Source organism: Procambarus clarkii, chromosome 46, assembly GCF_040958095.1.
Source record: "Procambarus clarkii isolate CNS0578487 chromosome 46, FALCON_Pclarkii_2.0, whole genome shotgun sequence".
Classification (NCBI taxonomy): domain Eukaryota; kingdom Metazoa; phylum Arthropoda; class Malacostraca; order Decapoda; family Cambaridae; genus Procambarus; species Procambarus clarkii.
In genome coordinates, this window is record NC_091195.1 from 6,649,205 (window position 1) to 6,673,715 (window position 24,511).

The window sequence follows — 24,511 nt, forward strand, 5'->3', positions numbered from 1 at the left end:
TGGCTACCGCTCGGGAATGATCGTTTGGAATGGCGAAAAACAAGAGGTAGAAACAGTTTAGAAAGACATCCTTATTCACATCTTAATTCTATGATTAGTAGGTTGTGCATTGTGTATTGTGTGAGTGTGTGTGTGGAGTGTTGTGGTACAGGCAGGGAGAGAATGAGGAGGTGGAGAGGGGAAGGATGAGGATGGGTTTATTTGGACATCATTTTGCTGTAAGGTCAGGTTAAGTTTCGTGTCCTGTATACAGCGCTGCTGTATAGTGTAGAATACTTATCTCTGAAAGTATTACATGTAATACAGGCCCAGAGGAATCTTCAACGACGTTCCTTTCTCTCTCATAATTTTATAATTTCTTCGCGAAATTCATAAACCGTTTTGTCTTTTAAGGCAATCAGAAATCCTTTGATTGTAAAATATTTGTTTTGTCTTAAATCCTGTTGATAATATGATGGTTAGAGCACTAGTTCTTGGTCTGGTCTGGGACAGGCAGCCATCCCTGGGACACCCAGCATCTTGCCACAGGGTATCCCAGCCATCCCTGGGACACCCAGCATCTTGCCACAGGGTATCCCAGCCATCTCTGGGGCACCCAGTATCTTGCCACAGAGTATCCCAATAATAGATGTAATTTGGAATTCTTTAACGTGACAATTCCAACCAGGCATACTACTTCTATTAGTTTTTTTAGAAGGATTCTCTCTCCCCTTCCTTAAACAGCACTGACAACAGATGAAAAAAAAGAGTAATTGAAACTGTTTTGATAGATATTACACTGAAGATTTGTGTTGACAGTTGCAATAATTGATATATGAATATTATCAAGTTTTCTGTTAAACAGACACTAAGCTTTTTTAGGTCAGCAATAGTGGCTTTCTCCCAGTTTAAATGTTTTAAGGTTGGTTACTGTTCTCACTGTCAGCAGCAACAGTTTGATAGTGAGGTATAATGAAGGTGAAGAATTTGAGAAAATTATCAAAATGAGACTTTCCTCTCCAGTCATTTAAAGGAAAGTCAACGTAATATTAAACTGAGCATAAACAGTTTTGACCAGCACATGCAAAAGTTTTGTTAAATTTTAAAAGCCTAAGTCTTCTTGTATCGTATTAAGTTTTTCTTAATTTATTAAGAAAATTAATTTATTTTTTATCTACGTGGTTTATATACTTTAAACAAGACAGGTCTCAGGCCAGAGTCCTAAGGACCATTGGCAACGTTTACCACTCGGATTTGTCTTACTCTGTTTCTGTTGAAAAAGTCATATCATATACCACTAGCAAGTTAATACCTGCAAACAACAGACCTCAGAAAATGAGGGCAAATAAAAGTGTTTATATTGTTTAAAGTTATATGTTACTGTATTTCAAATAATGCATGTATTGACTTTAATAGTTGTAGTACTTTACTATGTAAAATATAGTGCAGTTCTACTTACAGTATCAAAGCAGGCGTACATATGGTAGTGTCTTTACTAAAGAAATTGTTCATTTAAGTGTGTACAAGGACACTTACTGTATTAAACTACTTGAACAGTAAGCTGCTTAATGTACAAAAGATCTTGTACAGTACGTTACTTACTGTAATAAAGTAAGTGCCCAAAGGCTTCCTACTGTATTAGAGCAAGTTTACAATAGGATACTGATAATATGAAAGTACATATACGGTAAGCTGCTTAATGCATAATTGTAAGTTACAGTCGGCAACTTACTGTATTTAGTTGTACATTAAGCAACTTACAATAGCACAGGTGTATATATGCTCCTGCTTGATCTTGAGGACAATAAGGTTAAGACAGACTAAAGTCAGACAAAAATTCCCAAATGTATAAAATCCCTAAAATGTTACAATAACTAAGATCTCGTAACAAATAAAGACCCAAAACTAATAATAGTGATCCAATAAACAATAGTAAAGAAAGTCATATTGATAATAAAGTGTAGAAAATGCTAATATATCAATTACATACCAAAACTTATACATAAAATCAGGAGACAAATGCTTATCTATACCTTCCACTACAGACTGGAAGGCTGCTTATCTATACCTTCCACTACAGACTGGAAGGTTGCTTATCTATACCATCCACTACAGACTGGAAGGCTGCTTATCTATACCTTCCACTACAGACTGAAAGGCTGCTTATCTATACCTTCCACTACAGACTGGAAGGCTGCTTATCTATACCTTCCACTACAGACTGGAAGGCTGCTTATCTATACCTTCCACTACAGACTGGAAGGCTGCTTATCTATACCTTCCACTACACATAAGGGGTATAACTACCCGATCTCTCAGTGTTCAAGAGAGAACTTGATAAGCTCTGATCAACCAGGCTGTGATTCATTCGACAGTCTGCTAGCAGCCGCGTCCAACAGCCTGGTTAACCTGTCCAGCAACGAGGAGGCCTGGTCGAGGACCGGGCCGCGGGGATGGTAAGGCCCGAAACGGCCTCAAGGTAAACTCAAAGGAAGGTACCACCAGCACAATAAAATACATTCATACCTCCAACATGCCAAAACTCATACAAACAACGTATACCAAAACTCATTCTCACTATCATCAAAACAAAAACTCATTCATTCCACCAGCATACAAAAACTCATTCATTCCACCAGCATACAAAAACTCATTCATACCACCAGCATACAAAAACTCATTCATTCCACCAGAATACTAAAACTCATTCATTCCACCAGCATACTAAAACTCATTCATTCCACCAGCATACAAAAACTCATTCATTCCACCAGCATACTAAAATGCAAACACTGGAACATCAAGGCCGTTGGGTACTGTCAACTGGGTGCCAAGTCACATGGGAATAACTGGAAATGACATTGCAGACGATGCTGCAAAACTTGCAACTAAGAGAAGAAATGTAGACATTTACATACCACAGAGTCTATCACAGATTAAGAAAGTAATTAGCAATAGAGCAATGCAGAAGATATATAGTGACCAGTACACAGCAGTTGCAACATCAAGATCTGCGGGTTGGCACAAGAATTACACCAAATACGAACCACATATTTTGATGAAAGAAGTACATCTGGAGTACATCATGTACATCTTACTGTACATCTACACATGTACATCTGTAGATTACTGTACATCTACACGTGTACATCTGTAGATTACTGTACATCTACACATGTACATCTGTAGATTACTATACATCTACACATGTACATCTATAGATTACTGTACATCTACACATGTACATCTGTAGAATACTGTACATCTACACATGTACATCTGTAGATTACTATACATCTACACATGTACATCTATAGATTACTGTACATCTACACATGTACATCTGTAGAATACTGTACATCTACACATGTACATCTGTAGATTACTGTACATCTACACATGTACATCTGTAGTTTACTGTACATCTACACATGTACATCTAATCGTTGATGAGGTGTAATCATCTCATTGAGAGATGTACATCATAATCATTGTCATATAATGTACATCTACATTGGTCTCGTGAGGCAGGTCTCAACAACCAGCTCCTCGTAGATGTGTCCTTGAACATTATTGGTCTCGTGAGGCTGGTCTCAATAACCAGCTCCTCGTAGATGTGTCCTTGTACATTATTGGTCTCGTGAGGGAGGTCTCAGCAACCAGCTCCTCGTAGATGTGTCCTTGTACATTATTGGTCTCGTGAGGCTGGTCTCAACAACCAGCTCCTCGTAGATGTGTCCTTGTACATTATTGGTCTCGTGAGGCAGGTCTCAACAACCAGCTCCTCGTAGATGTGTCCTTGTACATTATTGGTCTCGTGAGGCTGGTCTCAACAACCAGCTCCTCGTAGATGTGTCCTTGTACATTATTGGTCTCGTGAGGCTGGTCTCAACAACCAGCTCCTCGTAGATGTGTCCCTGTACATTATTGGTCTCGTGAGGCAGGTCTCAACAACCAGCTCCTCGTAGATGTGTCCTTGTACATTATTGGTCTCGTGAGGCAGGTCTCAACAACCAGCTCTTCGTAGATGTGTCCTTGTACATTATTGGTCTCGTGAGGCTGGTCTCAACAACCAGCTCCTCGTAGATGTGTCCTTGTACATTATTGGTCTCGTGAGGCTGGTCTCAACAACCAGCTCCTCGTAGATGTGTCCTTGTACATTATTGGTCTCGTGAGGCTGGTCTCAACAACCAGCTCCTCGTAGATGTGTCCTTGTACATTATTGGTCTCGTGAGGCTGGTCTCAACAACGAGCTCCTCGTAGATGTGTCCTTGTACATTATTGGTCTCGTGAGGCTAGTCTCAACAACCAGCTCCTCGTAGATGTGTCCTTGTACATTATTGATCTCGTGAGGCTGGTCTCAACAACCAGCTCCTCGTAGATGTGTCCTTGTACATTATTGGTCTCGTGAGGCTGATCTCAACAACCAGCTCCTCGTAGATGTGTCCTTGTACATTATTGGTCTCGTGAGGCAGGTCTCAACAACCAGCTCCTCGTAGATGTGTCCTTGTACATTATTGGTCTCGTGAGGCTGGTCTCAACAACCAGCTCCTCGTAGATGTGTCCTTGTACATTATTGGTCTCGTGAGGCTGGTCTCAACAACCAGCTCCTCGTAGATGTGTCCTTGTACATTATTGGTCTCGTGAGGCAGGTCTCAACAACCAGCTCCTCGTAGATGTGTCCTTGTACATTATTGGTCTCGTGAGGCAGGTCTCAACAATCTACCATGTGAAAACAATATTAAAATTGTTAAGCGACGCACTGAGCTCTTGGAGGTACTTCTTGTTCTCCACACTGTCCTGGATCCTAATTGCAAGGTCACGGCCAGTGACGCCCCTCCGGTGAAGTCCTCGCAGGAGTCTCTCCCCTCCCACACCTGTAGATGAGAGGGAACATTGAAGCCCACACCCGGTTACAACTCACACCCATCTCTTAAAGAGGAGGAGGAGGAGGGTAGTGGTGCAGAGGAGGAGGAGGAGGGTAGTGGTGCGGAGGAGGAGGGTAGTGGCGCAGAGAAGAAGGAGGGAAGTGGTGCAGAGGAGAGGAGGAGGAGGGAAGTGATGCAGAGGAGGAGGAGGGAAGTGGTGCAGAGGAGGAGGAGGAGGGTAGTGGTGCAGAGGAGGAGGAGGGTAGTGATGCAGAGGAGGAGGAGGGGTAGTGATGCAGAGGAGGAGGAGCAGGGTAGTGATGCAGAGGAAGAGGGTAGGGCTGCAGAGCAGGAGGAGGGTAGTGGTGCAAAGGAGGAGGGTAGGGCTGCAGAAGAGGAGGAGAGTAGTGCTGCTGAGGAGGAGGAGGAGGGTAGTGGTGCAGAGAAGGAGGAGGGTAGTGGAGCAGAGGAGGAGGAGGGTAGTGGTGCAGAGGAGGAGGAGGGTAGTGGTGCAGAGGAGGAGGAGGGTAGTGGTGCAGAGGAGGAGAGTAGTGGTGCAGAGGAGGAGGAGGGTAGTGGTGCAGAGAAGAAGGGTAGTGGGGCAGAAGAGGAGAGTAGTGGTGCAGAGGAGGAGGATGGTAGTGGTTCAGAGGAGGAGGAGGAGAGTGGTGCAGAGAAGGAGGAGGGTAGTGGTGCAGAGGAGGAGGAGGAGGAGGAGGGTAGTGTTGCAGAGGAGGAGGAGGGTAGTGGTTCAGAGGAGGAGGAGGGTAGTGGTGTAGAGGAGGAAAAGGGTAGTGATGCAGAGAAGGAGGAGGGAAGTGATGCAGAGGAGGAGGAGAAAAGTGGTGCAGAGGAGGGGGGTAGTGATGCAGAGAAGGAGGAAGGTAGTGATGCAGAGGAGGAGGAGGGTAGTGGTGCAGAGGAGGAGGGTAGTGATGCGGAGGAGGAGGAGGGTAGTGATGCAGAGAAGGAGGAGGGTAGTGGTGCAGAGGAGGAGGAGGGTAGTGGTGCAGAGGGGAAGGGTAGTGGTGCAGAGGAGGAGGGTAGTGATGCAGAGGAGGAGTGTAGTGCTGCAGAGGATTAGGAGGAGGGTAGTGGTGCAGAGGGGAAGGGTAGTGGTGCAGAGGAGGAGGAGGGTAGTGGTGTACAGGAGTAGGGTAGTGATGCAGAGAAGGAGGGTAGTGTTGCAGAGGAAGAGGAGGAGAGTAGTGGTGCAGAGGAGGAGGAGGGTAGTGATGCAGAGAAAGAGAAGGAAAGTGATGCAGAGGAGGAGGAGGGAAGTGGTGCAGAGGAGGAGGAGGAGGAGGGTAGTGGTGCAGAGAAGGAGGGGAGGGCTGCAGAGGAAGAGGAGGGTAGTGCTGCTGCTGAGGAGGAGGAGGAGGGTAGTGGTGCAGAGGAGGAGGGGAGGGCTGCAGAGGAAGAGGAGGGTAGTGCTGCTGAGGAGGAGGAGGAGGGTAGTGGTGCAGAGGAGGAGAGTAGTGGTGCAGAGGAGGAGGAGGGTAGTGGTGCAGAGAAGAAAGGTAGTGGGGCAGAGGAGGAGAGTAGTGGTGCAGAGGAGGAGGAGGGTAGTGGTGCACGGGAGGAGGGTAGTGATGCAGAGGAGGAGGGTAGTTGTGCAGAGGAGGAGGAGGGTAGTGATGCTGAGGTGGAGGAGGGAAGTGGTGCAGAGGAGGAGGAGGGTAGTGGTGCAGAGGAGGAGGAGGGTAGTGGTGCAGAGGAGGAAGAGGGTAGTGGTGCAGAGGAGGAGGAGGGTAGTGATGCAGAGGAGGAGGAGGGTAGTGATGCAGAGGAGGAGGAGGAGGGAAGTGGTGCAGAGGAGGAGGAGGGTAGTGATGCAGAGGAGGAGGAGGGGTAGTGATGCAGAGGAGGAGGAGGAGGGTAGTGGTGCAGAGGAGGAGGGTAGGGTTGCAGAGGAGGAGGAGGGTAGTGGTACAGAGGAGGAGGGTAGGGCAGCAGAGGAGGAGGAGAGTAGTGCTGCTGAGGAGGAGGAGGAGGGTAGTGGTGCAGAGGAGGAGGAGGGTAGTGGAGCAGAGGAGGAGGAGGGTAGTGGTGCAGAGGAGGAAGAGGGTAGTGGTGCAGAGGAGGAGAGTAGTGGTGCAGAGGAGGAGGAGGAGGAGGGTAGTGGTGCAGAGAAGAAGGGTAGTGGGGCAGAAGAGGAGAGTAGTGGTGCAGAGGAGGAGGATGGAAGTGGTTCAGAGGGGGAGGAGGGTAGTGGTGCAGAGAAGGAGGAGGGTAGTGGTGCAGAGGAGGAGGAGGAGGAGGGTATTGTTGCAGAGGAGGAGGAGGGTAGTGGTTCAGAGGAGGAGGAGGGTAGTGGTGTAGAGGAGGAAAAGGGTAGTGATGCAGAGGAGGAGGAGGGCAGTACTGCAGAGGAGGAGGAGGGTAGTGGTGCAGAGGGGGAGGGTAGTGGTGCAGAGGAGGAGGAGGGTAGTGGTGCAGAGGAGGAGGAGGGTAGTGGTGCAGAGGAGGAGGAGGGTAGTGGTGCAGAGGAGGAGAGTAGTGGTGCAGAGGAGGAGGAGGGTAGTGGTGCAGAGAAGAAGGGTAGTGGGGCAGAGGAGGAGAGTAGTGGTGCAGAGGAGGAGGAGGGTAGTGGTGCACTGGAGGAGGGTAGTGATGCAGAGGAGGAGGGTAGTGGTGCAGAGGAGGAGGGAAGTGGTGCATAGGACGAAGGTAGTGGAGCAGAGGAGGGTAGATGTGCAAAGGAGGAGGAGGGTAGTGATGCTGAGGAGGAGGAGGGAAGTGGTGCAGAGGAGGAGGAGGGTAGTGGTGCAGAGGAGGAGGAGGGTAGTGGTGCAGAGGAGGAGGAGGGTAGTAGTGCAGAGGAGGAGGAGGGTACTGATGCAGAGGAGGAGGAGGGTAGTGATGCAGAGGAGGAGGGGAGTGGTGCAGAGGAGGAGGGTAGTGGTGCAGAGGAGAAAAGAAGTGGAGCAGAGGAGGAGGGTAGTTGTGCAGAGGAGGAGGGTAGTGATGCAGAGGAGGAGGGTGGTGGTGCAGAGGAGGAGGAGGGTAGTGATGAAGAGGAGGAGGGTAGTGGTGCAGGGGAGGAGGGTAGTGGTGCAGAGGAAGAGGGTAGCGATGCAGTGGAGGAGGGTTGTGGTGCAGAGGAGGAGGGTAGTGGTGCAGAGGAGAAAAGTAGTGGAGCAGAGGAGGAGGGTAGTTGTGCAGAGTAGGAGGGTAGTGATGCAGAGGAGGAGGGTAGTGGTGCAGAGGAGCAGGGTAGTGGTGCAGAGGAGGAAGGTAGTGCAGCAGAGGAGGTGGGTAGTTGTGCAGAGGACGAGGAGGGTAGTGGTGCAGAGGAGGAGGAGGGTAGTGGTTCAGAGGAGGAGGAGGGAAGTGGTGCAGAGGAGGTGGAGGGTAGTGGTGCAGAGGAGGAGGAGGGTAGTGCTGCAGAGGAGGAGGAGGGTAGTGATGCAGAGGAGGAGGAGGGTAGTGATGCAGAGGAGGAGGAGGGGAGTGGTGCAGAGGAGGAGGGTAGTGATGCAGAGGAGGAGGAGGGTAGTGATGCAGAGAAGGAGAAGGGGAGTGGTGCAGAGGAGGAGGGTAGTGATGCAGAGAAGGAGGGTAGTGGTGCAGAGGAGGAGGGTAGTGATGCAGAGGAGGAGGAGGGTAGTGGTGCAGAGGAGGAAGAGAGTAGTGATGCAGAGAAGGAGGAGGGAAGTGATGCAGAGGAGGAGGAGGGAAGTGGTGCAGAGGAGGGGGTAGTGATGCAGAGAAGGAGGAAGGTAGTGATGCAGAGGAGGAGGAGGGTAGTGGTGCGTAGGAGGAGGGTAGTGATGCGGAGGAGGAGGAGGGTAGTGATGCAGAGAAGGAGGAGGGTAGTGGTGCAGAGGGGGAGGAGGGTAGTGGTGCAGAGGGGAAGGGTAGTGGTGCAGAGGAGGAGGAGGAGGGTAGTGATGCAGAGGAGGAGTGTAGTGCTGCAGAGGAGGAGGAGGAGGGTAGTGGTGCAGAGGGGAAGGGTATTGGTGCAGAGGAGGAGGAGGGTAGTGGTGTACAGGAGGAGGGTAGTGATGCAGAGAAGGAGGGTAGTGTTGCAGAGGAGGAGGAGGAGGGTAGTGGTGCAGAGGAGGAGGAGGGTAGTGATGCAGAGAAGGAGGAGGGAAGTGATGCAGAGGAGGAGGAGGGAAGTGGTGCAGAGGAGGAGGAGGAGGAGGAGGGTAGTGGTGCAGAGAAGGAGGGGAGGGCTGCAGAGGAAGAGGAGGGTAGTGCTGCTGCTGAGGAGGAGGAGGGTAGTGGTGCAGAGGAGGAGGGGAGGGCTGCAGAGGAAGAGGAGGGTAGTGCTGCTGAGGAGGAGGAGGAGGGTAGTGGTGCAGAGGAGGAGGAGGGTAGTGGGGCAGAGGGGAAGAGTAGTGGTGCAGAGGAGGAGAAGGGAAGTGGTGTACAGGAGGAGGGTAGTGGGGCAGAGGAGGAGGAGGAGGGTAGTGGTGCAGAGGGGGAGGAGAGTAGTGGTGCAGAGGAGGAGGAGGGTAGTGGTGCAGAGGGGGAGGGTAGTGATGCAGAGGAGGAGGAGGGTTGTGCTGCAAAGGAGGAGGGTAGTGGTGCAAAGGAGGAGGAGGGTAGTGGTGCAGAGGAGGAGGAGGGTAGTGGTGCAGAGAAGGAGGGTAGTGATGCAGAGGAGGAGGAGGGTAGTGATGCAGAGGAGGAGGGTAGTGATGCAGAGGAGGAGGGGTAGTTGTGCAGAGGAGGAGGGTAGTGGTGCAGAGGAGAAAAGTAGTGGAGCAGAGGAGGAGGGTAGTGGTGTACAGGAGGAGGGTAGTGATGCAGAGAAGGAGGGTAGTGGTGCAGAGGAGGAGGATAAGGGTAGTGGTGCAGAGGAGGAGGAGGGAAGTGATGCAGAGGAGGAGGAGGGAAGTGGTGCAGAGGAGGAGGGTAGTGATGAAGAGAAGGAGGAAGGTAGAGATGCAGAGGAAGAGGAGGGTAATGGTGCAGAGGAGGAGGAGGGTAGTGGTGCAGAGGGGAAGGGTAGTGGTGCAGAGGAGGAGGAGGAGGGTAGTGATGCAGAGGAGGAGGAGTGTAGTGCTGCAGAGGAGGAGGAGGAGGGTAGTGGTGCAGAGGGGAAGGGTAGTGGTGCAGAGGAGGAGGAGGGTAGTGGTGTACAGGAGGAGGGTAGTGATGCAGAGATGGAGGGTTGTGGTGCAGAGGAGGAGGAGGAGGGTAGTGGTGCAGAGGAGGAGGAGGGTAGTGATGCAGAGAAGGAGGAGGGAAGTGATGCAGAGGAGGAGGAGGGAAGTGGTGCAGAGGAGGAGGAGGAGGAGGGTAGTGGTGCAGAGGAGGAGGGTAGGGCTGCAGAGGAAGAGGAGGGTAGTGCTGCTGAGGAGGAAGAGGAGGGTAGTGGTGCAGAGGAGGAGGAGGGTAGTGGTGCAGAGGGGAAGGGTAGTGGTGCAGACGAGGAGGAGGGCAGTGGTGTATAGGAGGAGGGTAGTGATGCAGAGAAGGAGGGTAGTGGGGCAGAGGTGGAGGAGGAGGGTAGTGGGGCAGAGGAGGAGGAGAGTAGTGGTGCAGAAGAGGAGGAGGGTAGTGGTGCAGAGGTGGAGGAGGGTAGTGGTGCAGAGGAGGAGGAGGGTAGTGGTGCAGAGGGGGAGGAGGGTAGTGGTGCAGAGGAGGAGGAGAGTAGTGATGCAGAGGAGGAGGAGTGTAGTGCTGCAGAGGAGGAGGAGGGTAGTGGTACAGAGAAGGAGGGCAGTGGTGCAGTGGAGGAGGAGGGTAGTGGTGCAGAGGAGGAGAGTAGTGGTGCAGAGGAGGAGGAGGGTAGTGGTGCAGAGGAGGAGAGTAGTGGTGCAGAGGAGGAGGAGGGTAGTGGTGCCGAGGAGGAGGGTAGTGGTGCAGAGGAGGAGAGTAGTGGTGCAGAGGAGGATGATGGTAGTGGTGCAGAGGAGGAGGGTAGTGATGCAGAGGAGGAGGAGGGTTGTGCTGCAGAGGAGGAGGGTAGTGGTGCAAAGGAAGAGGAGGGTAGTGGTGCAGAGGAGGAGGAGGGTAGTGGTGCAGAGGAGGAGGGTAGTGATGCAGAGGAGGAGGAGGGTTGTGCTGGAGAGGAGGAGGGTAGGGGTGCATAGGAGGAATGTAGTGGAGCAAAGTAGGAGGGTGGTTGTGCAGAGGAGAAGGGTAGTGGTGCAGAGGAGGAGGAGGGTAGTGGTGCTGAGGAGGAGTAGGGTAGTGTTGCAGAGGAGGAGGGTAGTGATGCAGAGGAGGAGGAGGGTAGTGGTGCAGAGGAGGAGGAGAGTAGTGGTGCAAAGGAGGAGGGTAGTTGTGCTGAGGAGGAGGGTAGTGATGCAGAGGAGGAGGAGGAGGAGGGTTGTGGTGCAGAGGAGGAGGGTAGTTGTGCAGATGAGGAGGGTAGTGGTGCATAGTAGGAAGGTAGTGGAGCAAAGGAGGAGGGTAGTGGTGCAGAGGAGGAGGCAGGTAGTGGTACAGAGGAGGAGGAGGGTTGTGGTGCAGAGGAGGAAGAGAATAGGGTGAAGAGGGGGAGGAGGGTAGTGATGCAGAGGAGGTGGGTTGTGGTGCAGAGAATGAGGGTAATGGTGCAGAGGAGGAGGAGGGAAGTGGTGCAGAGGAGGAGGAGGGTTGTGCTGCAAAGGAGGAGGGTAGTGGTGCAAAGGAGGAGGAGGGTAGTGGTGCAGAGGAGGAGGAGGGTAGTGGTGCAGAGAAGGAGGGTAGTGATGCAGAGGAGGAGGAGGGTAGTGATGCAGAGGAGGAGGGTAGTTGTGCAGAGGAGGAGGGTAGTGGTGCAGAGGAGAAAAGTAGTGGAGCAGAGGAGGAGGGTAGTTGTGCAGAGGAGGAGGGTAGTGATGCAGAGGAGGAGGGTAGTGGTGCAGAGGAGGAGGAGGGTAGTGATGAAGAGGAGGAGGGTAGTGGTGCAGGGGAGGAGAGTAGTGGTGCAGAGGAAGAGGGTAGTGATGCAGAGGAGGAGGGTAGTTGTGCAGAGGAGGAGGAGGTTAGTGGTGCAGAGGAGGAGGAGGGTAGTGGTTCAGAGGAGGAGGAGGGTAGTGGTGCAGAGGAGGAGGAGGGTAGTGGTGCAGAGGAGGAGGAGGGTAGTGCTGCAGAGGAGGAGGAGGGTAGTGATGCAGAGGAGGAGGGTAGTGATGCAGAGGAGGAGGAGGGGAGTGGTGCAGAGGAGGAGAAGGGTAGTGATGCAGAGGAGGAGGAGGGTAGTGATGCAGAGGAGGAGGAGGGGAGTGGTGCAGAGGAGGAGGGTAGAGGTGCAGAGGAGGAGGGTAGTGATGCAGAGGAGGAGGAGGGTTGTGCTGCAGAGGAGGAGGGAAGTGGTGCAAAGGAGGAGGAGGGTAGTGGTGCAGAGGAGGAGGAGGGTAGTGGTGCAGAGGAGGAGGGTAGTGATGCAGAGGAGGAGGAGGGTAGTGATGCAGAGGAGGAGGGTAGTGATGCAGAGGAGGAGGGTAGTTGTGCAGAGGAGGAGGGTAGTGGTGCAGAGGAGGAGTAGGGTAGTGGTGCAGAGGAGAAGGGTAGTGATGCAGAGGAGGAGGAGGGTAGTGGTGCAGAGGAGGAGGAGTGTAGTGGTGCAGAGGGGAAGGGTAGTGATGCAGAGGAGGAGGAGGAGGGTAGTGATGCAGAGTAGGAGGAGGGTAGTGGTGTACAGGAGGAGGGTAGTGATGCAGAGAAGGAGGGTAGTGGTGCAGAGGAGGAGGATAAGGGTAGTGGTGCAGAGGAGGAGGAGGGAAGTGATGCAGAGGAGGAGGAGGGAAGTGGTGCAGAGGAGGAGGGTAGTGATGAAGAGAAGGAGGAAGGTAGAGATGCAGAGGAAGAGGAGGGTAATGGTGCAGAGGAGGAGGAGGGTAGTGGTGCAGAGGGGAAGGGTAGTGGTGCAGAGGAGGAGGAGGAGGGTAGTGATGCAGAGGAGGAGGAGTGTAGTGCTGCAGAGGAGGAGGAGGAGGGTAGTGGTGCAGAGGGGAAGGGTAGTGGTGCAGAGGAGGAGGAGGGTAGTGGTGTACAGGAGGAGGGTAGTGATGCAGAGAAGGAGGGTTGTGGTGCAGAGGAGGAGGAGGAGGGTAGTGGTGCAGAGGAGGAGGAGGGTAGTGATGCAGAGAAGGAGGAGGGAAGTGATGCAGAGGAGGAGGAGGGAAGTGGTGCAGAGGAGGAGGAGGAGGAGGGTAGTGGTGCAGAGGAGGAGGGTAGGGCTGCAGAGGAAGAGGAGGGTAGTGCTGCTGAGGAGGAAGAGGAGGGTAGTGGTGCAGAGGAGGAGGAGGGTAGTGGTGCAGAGGGGAAGGGTAGCGGTGCAGACGAGGAGGAGGGCAGTGGTGTACAGGAGGAGGGTAGTGATGCAGAGAAGGAGGGTAGTGGGGCAGAGGAGGAGGAGGAGGGTAGTGGGGCAGAGGAGGAGGAGAGTAGTGGTGCAGAAGAGGAGGAGGGTAGTGGTGCAGAGGTGGAGGAGGGTAGTGGTGCAGAGGAGGAGGAGGGTAGTGGTGCAGAGGGGGAGGAGGGTAGTGGTGCAGAGGAGGAGGAGAGTAGTGATGCAGAGGAGGAGGAGTGTAGTGCTGCAGAGGAGGAGGAGGGTAGTGGTACAGAGAAGGAGGGCAGTGGTGCAGTGGAGGAGGAGGGTAGTGGTGCAGAGGAGGAGAGTAGTGGTGCAGAGGAGGAGGAGGGTAGTGGTGCAGAGGAGGAGAGTAGTGGTGCAGAGGAGGAGGAGGGTAGTGGTGCCGAGGAGGAGGGTAGTGGTGCAGAGGAGGAGAGTAGTGGTGCAGAGGAGGATGATGGTAGTGGTGCAGAGGAGGAGGGTAGTGATGCAGAGGAGGAGGAGGGTTGTGCTGCAGAGGAGGACGGTAGTGGTGCAAAGGAAGAGGAGGGTAGTGGTGCAGAGGAGGAGGAGGGTAGTGGTGCAGAGGAGGAGGGTAGTGATGCAGAGGAGGAGGAGGGTTGTGCTGGAGAGGAGGAGGGTAGGGGTGCATAGGAGGAATGTAGTGGAGCAAAGTAGGAGGGTAGTTGTGCAGAGGAGAAGGGTAGTGGTGCAGAGGAGGAGGAGGGTAGTGGTGCTGAGGAGGAGTAGGGTAGTGTTGCAGAGGAGGAGGGTAGTGATGCAGAGGAGGAGGAGGGTAGTGGTGCAGAGGAGGAGGAGAGTAGTGGTGCAAAGGAGGAGGGTAGTGGTGCAGAGGAGGAGGGTAGTGGTGCAGAGGAGAAAAGTAGTGGAGCAGAGGAGGAGGGTAGTTGTGCAGAGGAGGAGGGTAGTGATGCAGAGGAGGAGGGTAGTGGTGCAGAGGAGCAGGGTAGTGGTGCAGAGGAGGAAGGTAGTGCAGCAGAGGAGGTGGGTAGTTGTGCAGAGGACGAGGAGGGTAGTGGTGCAGAGGAGGAGGAGGGTAGTGGTTCACAGGAGGAGGAGGGAAGTGGTGCAGAGGAGGTGGACGGTAGTGGTGCAGAGGAGGGGGTAGTGATGCAGAGGAGGAGGAGGGTAGTGATGCAGAGGAGGAGGAGGGGAGTGGTGCAGAGGAGGAGGGTAGTGATGCAGAGGAGGAGGAGGGTAGTGATGCAGAGAAGGAGAAGGGGAGTGGTGCAGAGGAGGAGGGTAGTGATGCAGAGAAGGAGGGTAGTGGTGCAGAGGAGGAGGGTAGTGATGCAGAGGAGGAGGAGGGTAGTGGTGCAGAGGAGGAAGAGAGTAGTGATGCAGAGAAGGAGGAGGGAAGTGATGCAGAGGAGGAGGAGGGAAGTGGTGCAGAGGAGGGGGTAGTGATGCAGAGAAGGAGGAAGGTAGTGATGCAGAGGAGGAGGAGGGTAGTGGTGCGGAGGAGGAGGGTAGTGATGTGGAGGAGGAGGAGGGTAGTGATGCAGAGAAGGAGGAGGGTAGTGGTGCAGAGGAGGAGGAGGGTAGTGGTGCAGAGGGGAAGGGTAGTGGTGCAGAGGAGGAGGAGGAGGAGGGTAGTGATGCAGAGGAGGAGTGTAGTGCTGCAGAGGAGGAGGAGGAGGGTAGTGGTGCAGAGGGGAAGGGTAGTGGTGCAGAGGAGGAGGAGGGTAGTGGTGTACAGGAGGAGGGGAGTGATGCAGAGAAGGAGGGTAGTGTTGCAGAGGAGGAGGAGGAGGGTAGTGGTGCAGAGGAGGAGGAGGGTAGTGATGCAGAGAAGGAGGAGGGAAGTGATGCAGAGGAGGAGGAGGGATGTGGTGCAGAGGAGGAGGAGGAGGAGGAGGGTAGTGGTGCAGAGAAGGAGGGGAGGGCTGCAGAGGAAGAGGAGGGTAGTGCTGCTGCTGAGGAGGAGGAGGGTAGTGGTGCAGAGGAGGAGGGGAGGGCTGCAGAGGAAGAGGAGGGTAGTGCTGCTGAGGAGGAGGAGGAGGGTAGTGGTGCAGAGGAGGAGGAGGGTAGTGGGGCAGAGGGGAAGGGTAGTGGTGCAGAGGAGGAGAAGGGAAGTGGTGTACAGGAGGAGGGTAGTGGGGCAGAGGAGGAGGAGGAGGGTAGTGGTGCAGAGGGGGAGGAGAGTAGTGGTGCAGAGGAGGAGGAGGGTAGTGGTGCAGAGGGGGAGGGTAGTGATGCAGAGGAGGAGGAGGGTTGTGCTGCAAAGGAGGAGGGTAGTGGTGCAAAGGAGGAGGAGGGTAGTGGTGCAGAGGAGGAGGAGGGTAGTGGTGCAGAGAAGGAGGGTAGTGATGCAGAGGAGGAGGAGGGTAGTGATGCAGAGGAGGAGGGTAGTGATGCAGAGGAGGAGGGTAGTTGTGCAGAGGAGGAGGGTAGTGGTGCAGAGGAGAAAAGTAGTGGAGCAGAGGAGGAGGGTAGTTGTGCAGAGGAGGAGGGTAGTGATGCAGAGGAGGAGGGTAGTGGTGCAGAGGAGGAGGAGGGTAGTGATGAAGAGGAGGAGGGTAGTGGTGCAGAGGAGGAGGGTAGTTGTGCAGAGGAGGAGGAGGTTAGTGGTGCAGAGGAGGAGGAGGGTAGTGGTTCAGAGGAGGAGGAGGGTAGTGGTGCAGAGGAGGAGGAGGGTAGTGGTGCAGAGGAGGAGGAGGGTAGTGCTGCAGAGGAGGAGGAGGGTAGTGATGCAGAGGAGGAGGGTAGTGATGCAGAGGAGGAGGAGGGGAGTGGTGCAGAGGAGGAGAAGGGTAGTGATGCAGAGGAGGAGGAGGGTAGTGGTGCAGAGGAGGAGGAGGGGAGTGGTGCAGAGGAGGAGGGTAGAGGTGCAGAGGAGGAGGGTAGTGATGCAGAGGAGGAGGAGGGTTGTGCTGCAGAGGAGGAGGGAAGTGGTGCAAAGGAGGAGGAGGGTAGTGGTGCAGAGGAGGAGGAGGGTAGTGGTGCAGAGGAGGAGGGTAGTGATGCAGAGGAGGAGGAGGGTAGTGATGCAGAGGAGGAGGGTAGTGATGCAGAGGAGGAGGGTAGTTGTGCAGAGGAGAAGGGTAGTGGTGCAGAGGAGGAGTAGGGTAGTGGTGCAGAGGAGAAGGGTAGTGATGCAGAGGAGGAGGAGGGTAGTGGTGCAGAGGAGGAGGAGTGTAGTGGTGCAGAGGGGAAGGGTAGTGATGCAGAGGAGGAGGAGGAGGGTAGTGATGCAGAGTAGGAGGAGGGTAGTGGTGTACAGGAGGAGGGTAGTGATGCAGAGAAGGAGGGTAGTGGTGCAGAGGAGGAGGATAAGGGTAGTGGTGCAGAGGAGGAGGAGGGAAGTGATGCAGAGGAGGAGGAGGGAAGTGGTGCAGAGGAGGAGGGTAGTGATGAAGAGAAGGAGGAAGGTAGAGATGCAGAGGAAGAGGAGGGTAATGGTGCAGAGGAGGAGGAGGGTCGTGGTGCAGAGGGGAAGGGTAGTGGTGCAGAGGAGGAGGAGGAGGGTAGTGATGCAGAGGAGGAGGAGTGTAGTGCTGCAGAGGAGGAGGAGGAGGGTAGTGGTGCAGAGGGGAAGGGTAGTGGTGCAGAGGAGGAGGAGGGTAGTGGTGTACAGGAGGAGGGTAGTGATGCAGAGAAGGAGGGTTGTGGTGCAGAGGAGGAGGAGGAGGGTAGTGGTGCAGAGGAGGAGGAGGGTAGTGATGCAGAGAAGGAGGAGGGAAGTGATGCAGAGGAGGAGGAGGGAAGTGGTGCAGAGGAGGAGGAGGAGGAGGGTAGTGGTGCAGAGGAGGAGGGTAGGGCTGCAGAGGAAGAGGAGGGTAGTGCTGCTGAGGAGGAAGAGGAGGGTAGTGGTGCAGAGGAGGAGGAGGGTAGTGGTGCAGAGGGGAAGGGTAGTGGTGCAGACGAGGAGGAGGGCAGTGGTGTATAGGAGGAGGGTAGTGATGCAGAGAAGGAGGGTAGTGGGGCAGAGGAGGAGGAGAGTAGTGGTGCAGAAGAGGAGGAGGGTAGTGGTGCAGAGGAGGAGGAGGGTAGTGGTGCAGAGGGGGAGGAGGGTAGTGGTGCAGAGGAGGAGGAGAGTAGTGATGCAGAGGAGGAGGAGTGTAGTGCTGCAGAGGATGAGGAGGGTAGTGGTACAGAGAAGGAGGGCAGTGGTGCAGTGGAGGAGGAGGGTAGTGGTGCAGAGGAGGAGAGTAGTGGTGCAGAGGAGGAGGAGGGTAGTGGTGCAGAGGAGGAGAGTAGTGGTGCAGAGGAGGAGGAGGGTAGTGGTGCCGAGGAGGAGGGTAGTGGTGCAGAGGAGGAGAGTAGTGGTGCAGAGGAGGATGATGGTAGTGGTGCAGAGGAGGAGGGTAGTGATGCAGAGGAGGAGGAGGGTTGTGCTGCAGAGGAGGAGGGTAGTGGTGCAAAGGAAGAGGAGGGTAGTGGTGCAGAGGAGGAGGAGGGTAGTGGTGCAGAGGAGGAGGGTAGTGATGCAGAGGAGGAGGAGGGTTGTGCTGGAGAGGAGGAGGGTAGGGGTGCATAGGAGGAATGTAGTGGAGCAAAGTAGGAGGGTGGTTGTGCAGAGGAGAAGGGTAGTGGTGCAGAGGAGGAGGAGGGTAGTGGTGCTGAGGAGGAGTAGGGTAGTGTTGCAGAGGAGGAGGGTAGTGATGCAGAGGAGGAGGAGGGTAGTGGTGCAGAGGAGGAGGAGAGTAGTGGTGCAAAGGAGGAGGGTAGTTGTGCTGAGGAGGAGGGTAGTGATGCAGAGGAGGAGGAGGAGGAGGGTTGTGGTGCAGAGGAGGAAGGTAGTGGAGCAAAGGAGGAGGGTAGTGGTGCAGAGGAGGAGGCAGGTAGTGGTACAGAGGAGGAGGAGGGTTGTGGTGCAGAGGAGGAAGAGAATAGGGTGAAGAGGGGGAGGAGGGTAGTGATGCAGAGGAGGTGGGTTGTGGTGCAGAGAATGAGGGTAATGGTGCAGAGGAGGAGGAGGGAAGTGGTGCAGAGGAGGAGGAGGGTTGTGCTGCAAAGGAGGAGGGTAGTGGTGCAAAGGAGGAGGAGGGTAGTGGTGCAGAGGAGGAGGAGGGTAGTGGTGCAGAGAAGGAGGGTAGTGATGCAGAGGAGGAGGAGGGTAGTGATGCAGAGGAGGAGGGTAGTGATGCAGAGCACGAGGGTAGTTGTGCAGAGGAGGAGGGTAGTGGTGCAGAGGAGAAAAGTAGTGGAGCAGAGGAGGAGGGTAGTTGTGCAGAGGAGGAGGGTAGTGATGCAGAGGAGGAGGGTAGTGGTGCAGAGGAGGAGGAGGGTAGTGATGAAGAGGAGGAGGGTAGTGGTGCAGGGGAGGAGAGTAGTGGTGCAGAGGAAGAGGGTAGTGATGCAGAGGAGGAGGGTAGTTGTGCAGAGGAGGAGGAGGTTAGTGGTGCAGAGGAGGAGGAGGGTAGTGGTTCAGAGGAGGAGGAGGGTAGTGGTGCAGAGGAGGAGGAGGGTAGTGGTGCAGAGGAGGAGGAGGGTAGTGCTGCAGAGGAGGAGGAGGGTAGTGATGCAGAGGAGAAGGGTAGTGATGCAGAGGAGGAGGAGGGGAGTGGTGCAGAGGAGGAGAAGGGTAGTGATGCAGAGGAGGAGGAGGGTAGTGATGCAGAGGAGGAGGAGGGGAGTGGTGCAGAGGAGGAGGGTAGAGGTGCAGAGGAGGAGGGTAGTGATGCAGAGGAGGAGGAGGGTTGTGCTGCAGAGGAGGAGGGAAGTGGTGCAAAGGAGGAGGAGGGTAGTGGTGCAGAGGAGGAGGAGGGTAGTGGTGCAGAGGAGGAGGGTAGTGATGCAGAGGAGGAGGAGGAGGGTAGTGATGCAGAGGAGGAGGGTAGTGATGCAGAGGAGGAGGGTAGTTGTGCAGAGGAGGAGGGTAGTGGTGCAGAGGAGGAGTAGGGTAGTGGTGCAGAGGAGAAGGGTAGTGATGCAGAGGAGGAGGAGGGTAGTGGTGCAGAGGAGGAGGAGTGTAGTGGTGCAGAGGGGAAGGGTAGTGATGCAGAGGAGGAGGAGGAGGGTAGTGATGCAGAGTAGGAGGAGGGTAGTGGTGTACAGGAGGAGGGTAGTGATGCAGAGAAGGAGGGTAGTGGTGCAGAGGAGGAGGATAAGGGTAGTGGTGCAGAGGAGGAGGGTAGTGATAAAGAGAAGGAGGAAGGTAGAGATGCAGAGGAAGAGGAGGGTAATGGTGCAGAGGAGGAGGAGGGTAGTGGTGCAGAGGGGAAGGGTAGTTGTGCAGAGGAGGAGGAGGAGGGTAGTGATGCAGAGAAGGAGGAGTGTAGTGCTGCAGAGGAGGAGGAGGAGGGTAGTGGTGCAGAGGGGAAGGGTAGTGGTGCAGAGGAGGAGGAGGGTAGTGGTGTACAGGAGGAGGGTAGTGATGCAGAGAAGGAGGGTTGTGGTGCAGAGGAGGAGGAGGAGGGTAGTGGTGCAGAGGAGGAGGAGGGTAGTGATGCAGAGAAGGAGGAGGGAAGTGATGCAGAGGAAGAGGAGGGAAGTGGTGCAGAGGAGGAGGAGGAGGAGGGTAGTGGTGCAGAGGAGGAGGAGGGGAGTGGTGCACAGGAGGAGGAGGGTTGTGGTGCAGAGGAGGAGGAGGGTAGTGGTGCACAGGAGGAGGAAGGAAGTTGTGCAGAGGAGGATGAGGGTAGTGGTGCAAAGGAGGAGGGTAGTGGTGCAGAGGAGGAGGAGGGAAGTGGTGCAAAGGATGATGAGGGTAGTAGTGCAAAGGAGGAGGGTAGTGGTGCAGAGGAGGAGGAGGGTAGTGGTGCACAGGAGGATGAGGGTTGTGGTGCAGAGGAGGAGGAGGGTAGTGGTGCAGAGGAGGAGGAGGGTAATGGTGCAAAGGAGGATGAGGGTAGTGGTGCAGAGAAGGAGGAGGGTAGTGGTGCAGAGGAGGAGGGTAGTGGTGCAGAGGATGAGGAGGGTAGTGGTGCAGAGGAGGAGGAGGAGGGTAGTGGTTCAGAGGAGGAGGAGGGTAGTGGTGCAGAGGAGGATGAGGGTTGTGGTGCAGAGGAGGAGGAGGAGGATGAGGGTAGTGGTGCAGAGGAGGAGGAGGGAAGTGGTGCAAAGGAGAATGAGGGTAGTGGTGCACATGAGGAGGAGGGTAGTGGTGCAGAGGAGGAGGGTAGTGGTGCAGAGGATGAGGAGGGTAGTGGTGCAGAGGAGGAGGAGGGTAGTGGTTCAGAGGAGGAGGAGGGTTGTGGTGCAGAGGAGGAGGGTAGTGGTCCAGAGGAGCAGGGTAGTGACGCAGAGGAGGAGGAGGGTAGTGATGCAGAGGAAGAGGGTGGTACTGCAGAGGAGGGAGGAGGGAAGTGGTGCAGAGGAGGAGGCAGGTATTGGTACAGAGGAGGAGGAGGGTAGTGGTGCAGAGGAGGAGGAGTGTAGTGGTGCAGAGGAGGAGGAGGGTAGTAGTGCAGAGGAGGAGGAGGGTAGTGGTGCAGAGGAGGAGGGTATTGGTGCAGAGGAGGAGAGTAGTAGTGCAGAGGAGGAGGAGGGTAGTGCTGCAGAGGAGGAGGAGGAGGGTAGTGGTGCAGAGGATGATGAGGGTTGTGGTGCAGAGGAAGAGGTGGGTAGTGATGCAGAGGAGGAGGAGGAGGGTAGTGCTGCAGAGGTGGAGGAGGGTAGTGGTGCAGAGGAGGATGAGGGTTGTAGTGCAGAAGAGGAGGAGGAGGGTAGTGGTGCAGAGGTGGAGGAGGGTAGTGGTGCAGAGGAGGAGGAGGGTAGTGGTGCAGAGGAGGATGAGGGTAGTGGTGCAGAGGAGGAGAAGGGTAGTGGTGCAGAGGAGGAGGGTAGTGGTGCAGAGGAGGAGGAGGGTAGTGGTGCAGAGGAGGAGGAGGGTAGTGGTGCAGAGGAGGATGAGGGTAGTGGTGCAGAGGAGGAGGGTAGTGGTGCAGAGGAGAAGGGTAGTGGTGCAGAGGAGGAGGGTAGTGGTGCAGAGGTGGAGGAGGGTAGTGGTGCAGAGGAGGAGGAGGGTAGTGGTGCAGAGGAGGATGAGGGTAGTGGTGCAGAGGAGGAGAAGGGTAGTGGTGCAGAGGAGGAGGGTAGTGGTGCAGAGGAGGATGAGGAGGGTAGTGGTGCAGAGGAGGAGGAGGAGGGTAGTGGTGCCGAGGAATTGAGGGTAGTGTCATCACTCTCCACCACTGCCACACACCACTCTCCACCACTGTCACACACCACTCCCCACCACTGTCACACACCACTCTCCACCAATGTCACACACCACTCCCCACCACTGCCACACACCACCCTCCACCACTGTCACACACCACTCTCCACCACTGCCACACACACCACTTTACACCACTGCCCCTCACCACTCTCCACCACTGTCACACACCACTCCCCACCACTGTCACACACCACTCTCCACCACTTTCACACACTACTCTCCACCACTGTCACACACCACTCCCCACCACTGTCACACACCACTCTCCACCACTTTCACACACCACTCTCCACCACTGTCACACACCACTCTCCACCACTGTCACACACCACTCTCCACCACTGTCACACACCACTCTCCACCACTGTCACACACACCACTCTCCACCACTGCCACACACACCACTTTCCACCACTGCCCCTCACCACTCTCCACCACTGTCACACACCACTCCCCACCACTGTCACACACCAGTCTCCACCACTGTCACACACCACTCTCCACCACTGTCACACACCACTCTCCACCACTGCCACACACACCACTTTCCACCACTGCCCCTCACCACTCTCCACCACTGTCACACACCACTCCCCACCACTGTCACACACCACTCTCCACCACTGTCACACACCACTCTCCACCACTGTCACACACCACTCTCCACCACTGTCACACACCACTCTCCACCACTGTCACACACCACTCTCTTCCACTGTCACACACCACTCTCCACCACTGTCACACACCACTCTCCACCACTGCCACACACCACTCTCCACCACTGCCACACACCACTCTCCACCACTGCCACCCACCACTCTCCACCACTGCCACACACCACTCTCCACCACTGCCACACACCACTCTCCACCACTGCCACACACCACTCTCCACCACTGTCTCACACACCACTCTCTATCACTTTTACACACCTCTCTCTATCACTGCCACACACAACTCTCCACCACTGCCACACACCACTCTCCACCACTGCCACCCACCACTCTCCACCACTGCCACACACCACTCTCCACCACTGCCACACACCACTCTGCACCACTGTCACACACCACTCTCCACCACTGCCACACACCACTCTCCACCACTGCCACACACCACTCTCCATCACTGTCACACACCACTCTCCATCACTGTCACACACCACTCTCCACCACTACCACACACCACTCTCCACCACTGCCACACACCACTCTCCACCACTGCCCCTCACCACTCTCCACCACTGCCCCTCACCACTCTCCACCACTGTCACACACCACTCTCCACCACTGCCCCTCAACACTCTCCACCACTGTCACACACCACTCTCCACCACTGTCACACACCACTCTCCACCACTGCCACACACCACTCTCCACCACTGCCACTCACCACTCTCCACCACTGTCACACACCACTCTCCACCACTGCCACTCACCACTCTCCACCACTGTCATACACCACTCTCCACCACTGTCACACACCACTCTCCACCACTGTCACACACCACTCTCCACCACTGTCACACACCACTCTCCACCATTGCCACACACCACTCTCCACCACTGTCACACACCACTCTCCACCACTGTCACACACCACTCTCCACCACTGACACACACCACTCTCCACCACTGTCACACACCATTCTCCACCACTGCCACACACCACTCTCCAACACTGCCACACACCACTCTCCACCACTGTCACACACCACTCTCCACCACTGTCACACACCACTCTCCACCACTGACACACACCACTCTCCACCACTGACACACACCACTCTCCACCACTGTCACACACCATTCTCCACCACTGCCACACACCACTCTCCAACACTGCCACACACCACTCTCCACCACTGCCACACACCACTCTCTATCACTGTCACACACCACTCTCCACCACTGTCACACACCACTCTCCAACACTGTCACACACCACTCCCCACCACTGTCACACACCACTCCCCAACACTGCCACACATCACTCTCCAACACTGCCACACACCACTCTCCACCACTGTCACACACCACTCTCCACCACTGTCACACACCACTCTCCACCACTGTCACACACCACTCTCCACCACTGTCACACACCACTCTCCACCACTGTCACACACCACTCTCCATTACTGTCACACACCACTCTCCACCACTGTCACACACCACTCTCCACCACTGTCACACACCACTCTCCACCAATGTCACACACCACTCTCCACCACTGTCACACACCACTCTCCACCACTGCCACACACCTCTCTACACCACTGTCACACACCACTCTCCACCACTGTCACACACCACTCTCCACCACTGTCACACACCACTCTCCACCACTGTCACACACTACTCTCCACCACTGTCACACACCACTCTCCACCACTGCCACACACCACTCTCTACCACTGTCACACACCACTCTCCACCACTGTCACACACCACTCTCCACCACTGTCACACACCACTCTCCACCACTGTCACACACCACTCTCCACCAATGACACACACCACTCTCCACCACTGCCACACACTACTCTCCACCACTGTCACACACCACACTCCACCACTGTCACACACCACTCTCCACCACTGTCACACACCACTCTCCACCACGGTCACACACTACTCTCCACCACTGTCACACACCACTCTCCACCACTGTCACACACCACTCTCCACCACTGCTAAACACCACTCCCCACCACTGTCACACACCACTCTCCACCACTTTCACACACCACTCTCCACCACTGTCACACACCACTCTCCACCACTGTCACACACCACTCTCCACCACTGTCACACACCACTCTCCACCACTGACACACACCACTCTCCACCACTGTCACACACCATTCTCCACCACTGTCACACACCACTCTCCACCACTGTCACACACCACTCTCCACCACTGTCACACACCACTCTCCACCACTGCCAAACACCACTCCCCACCACTGTCACACACCACTCTCCACCACTTTCATACACCACTCTCCACCACTGTCACACACCACTCTCCACCACTGTCACACACCACTCTCCAACACTGTCACACACCACTCCCCACCACTGTCACACACCACTCCCCAACACTGCCACACATCACTCTCCAACACTGCCACACATCACTCTCCAACACTGCCACACACCACTCTCCACCACTGTCACACACCACTCTCCACCACTGACACACACCACTCTCCACCACTGTCACACACCATTCTCCACCACTGTCACACACCACTCTCCACCACTGTCACACACCACTCTCCACCAC

At 55.2% G+C, this 24,511-nt stretch overlaps 1 protein-coding gene across 1 annotated transcript in view; it reads right to left on the reverse strand.

Moving 5' to 3' along the window:
- Window positions 1–1,238: 1,238 nt before the first annotated feature.
- The window catches only part of LOC138350504 (uncharacterized), a 193,673-nt gene continuing 170,400 nt past the window's right edge, over window positions 1,239–24,511 (reverse strand). Inside the window, exons 3-4 of the mRNA XM_069301525.1 lie at window positions 4,743–4,856; window positions 1,239–1,291 (exon numbers count right to left, since the gene is read on the reverse strand). Of these exons, the coding sequence (XP_069157626.1) occupies window positions 1,239–1,291; window positions 4,743–4,856 (167 nt within the window). The remainder of the gene's footprint in view (window positions 1,292–4,742; window positions 4,857–24,511) is intronic.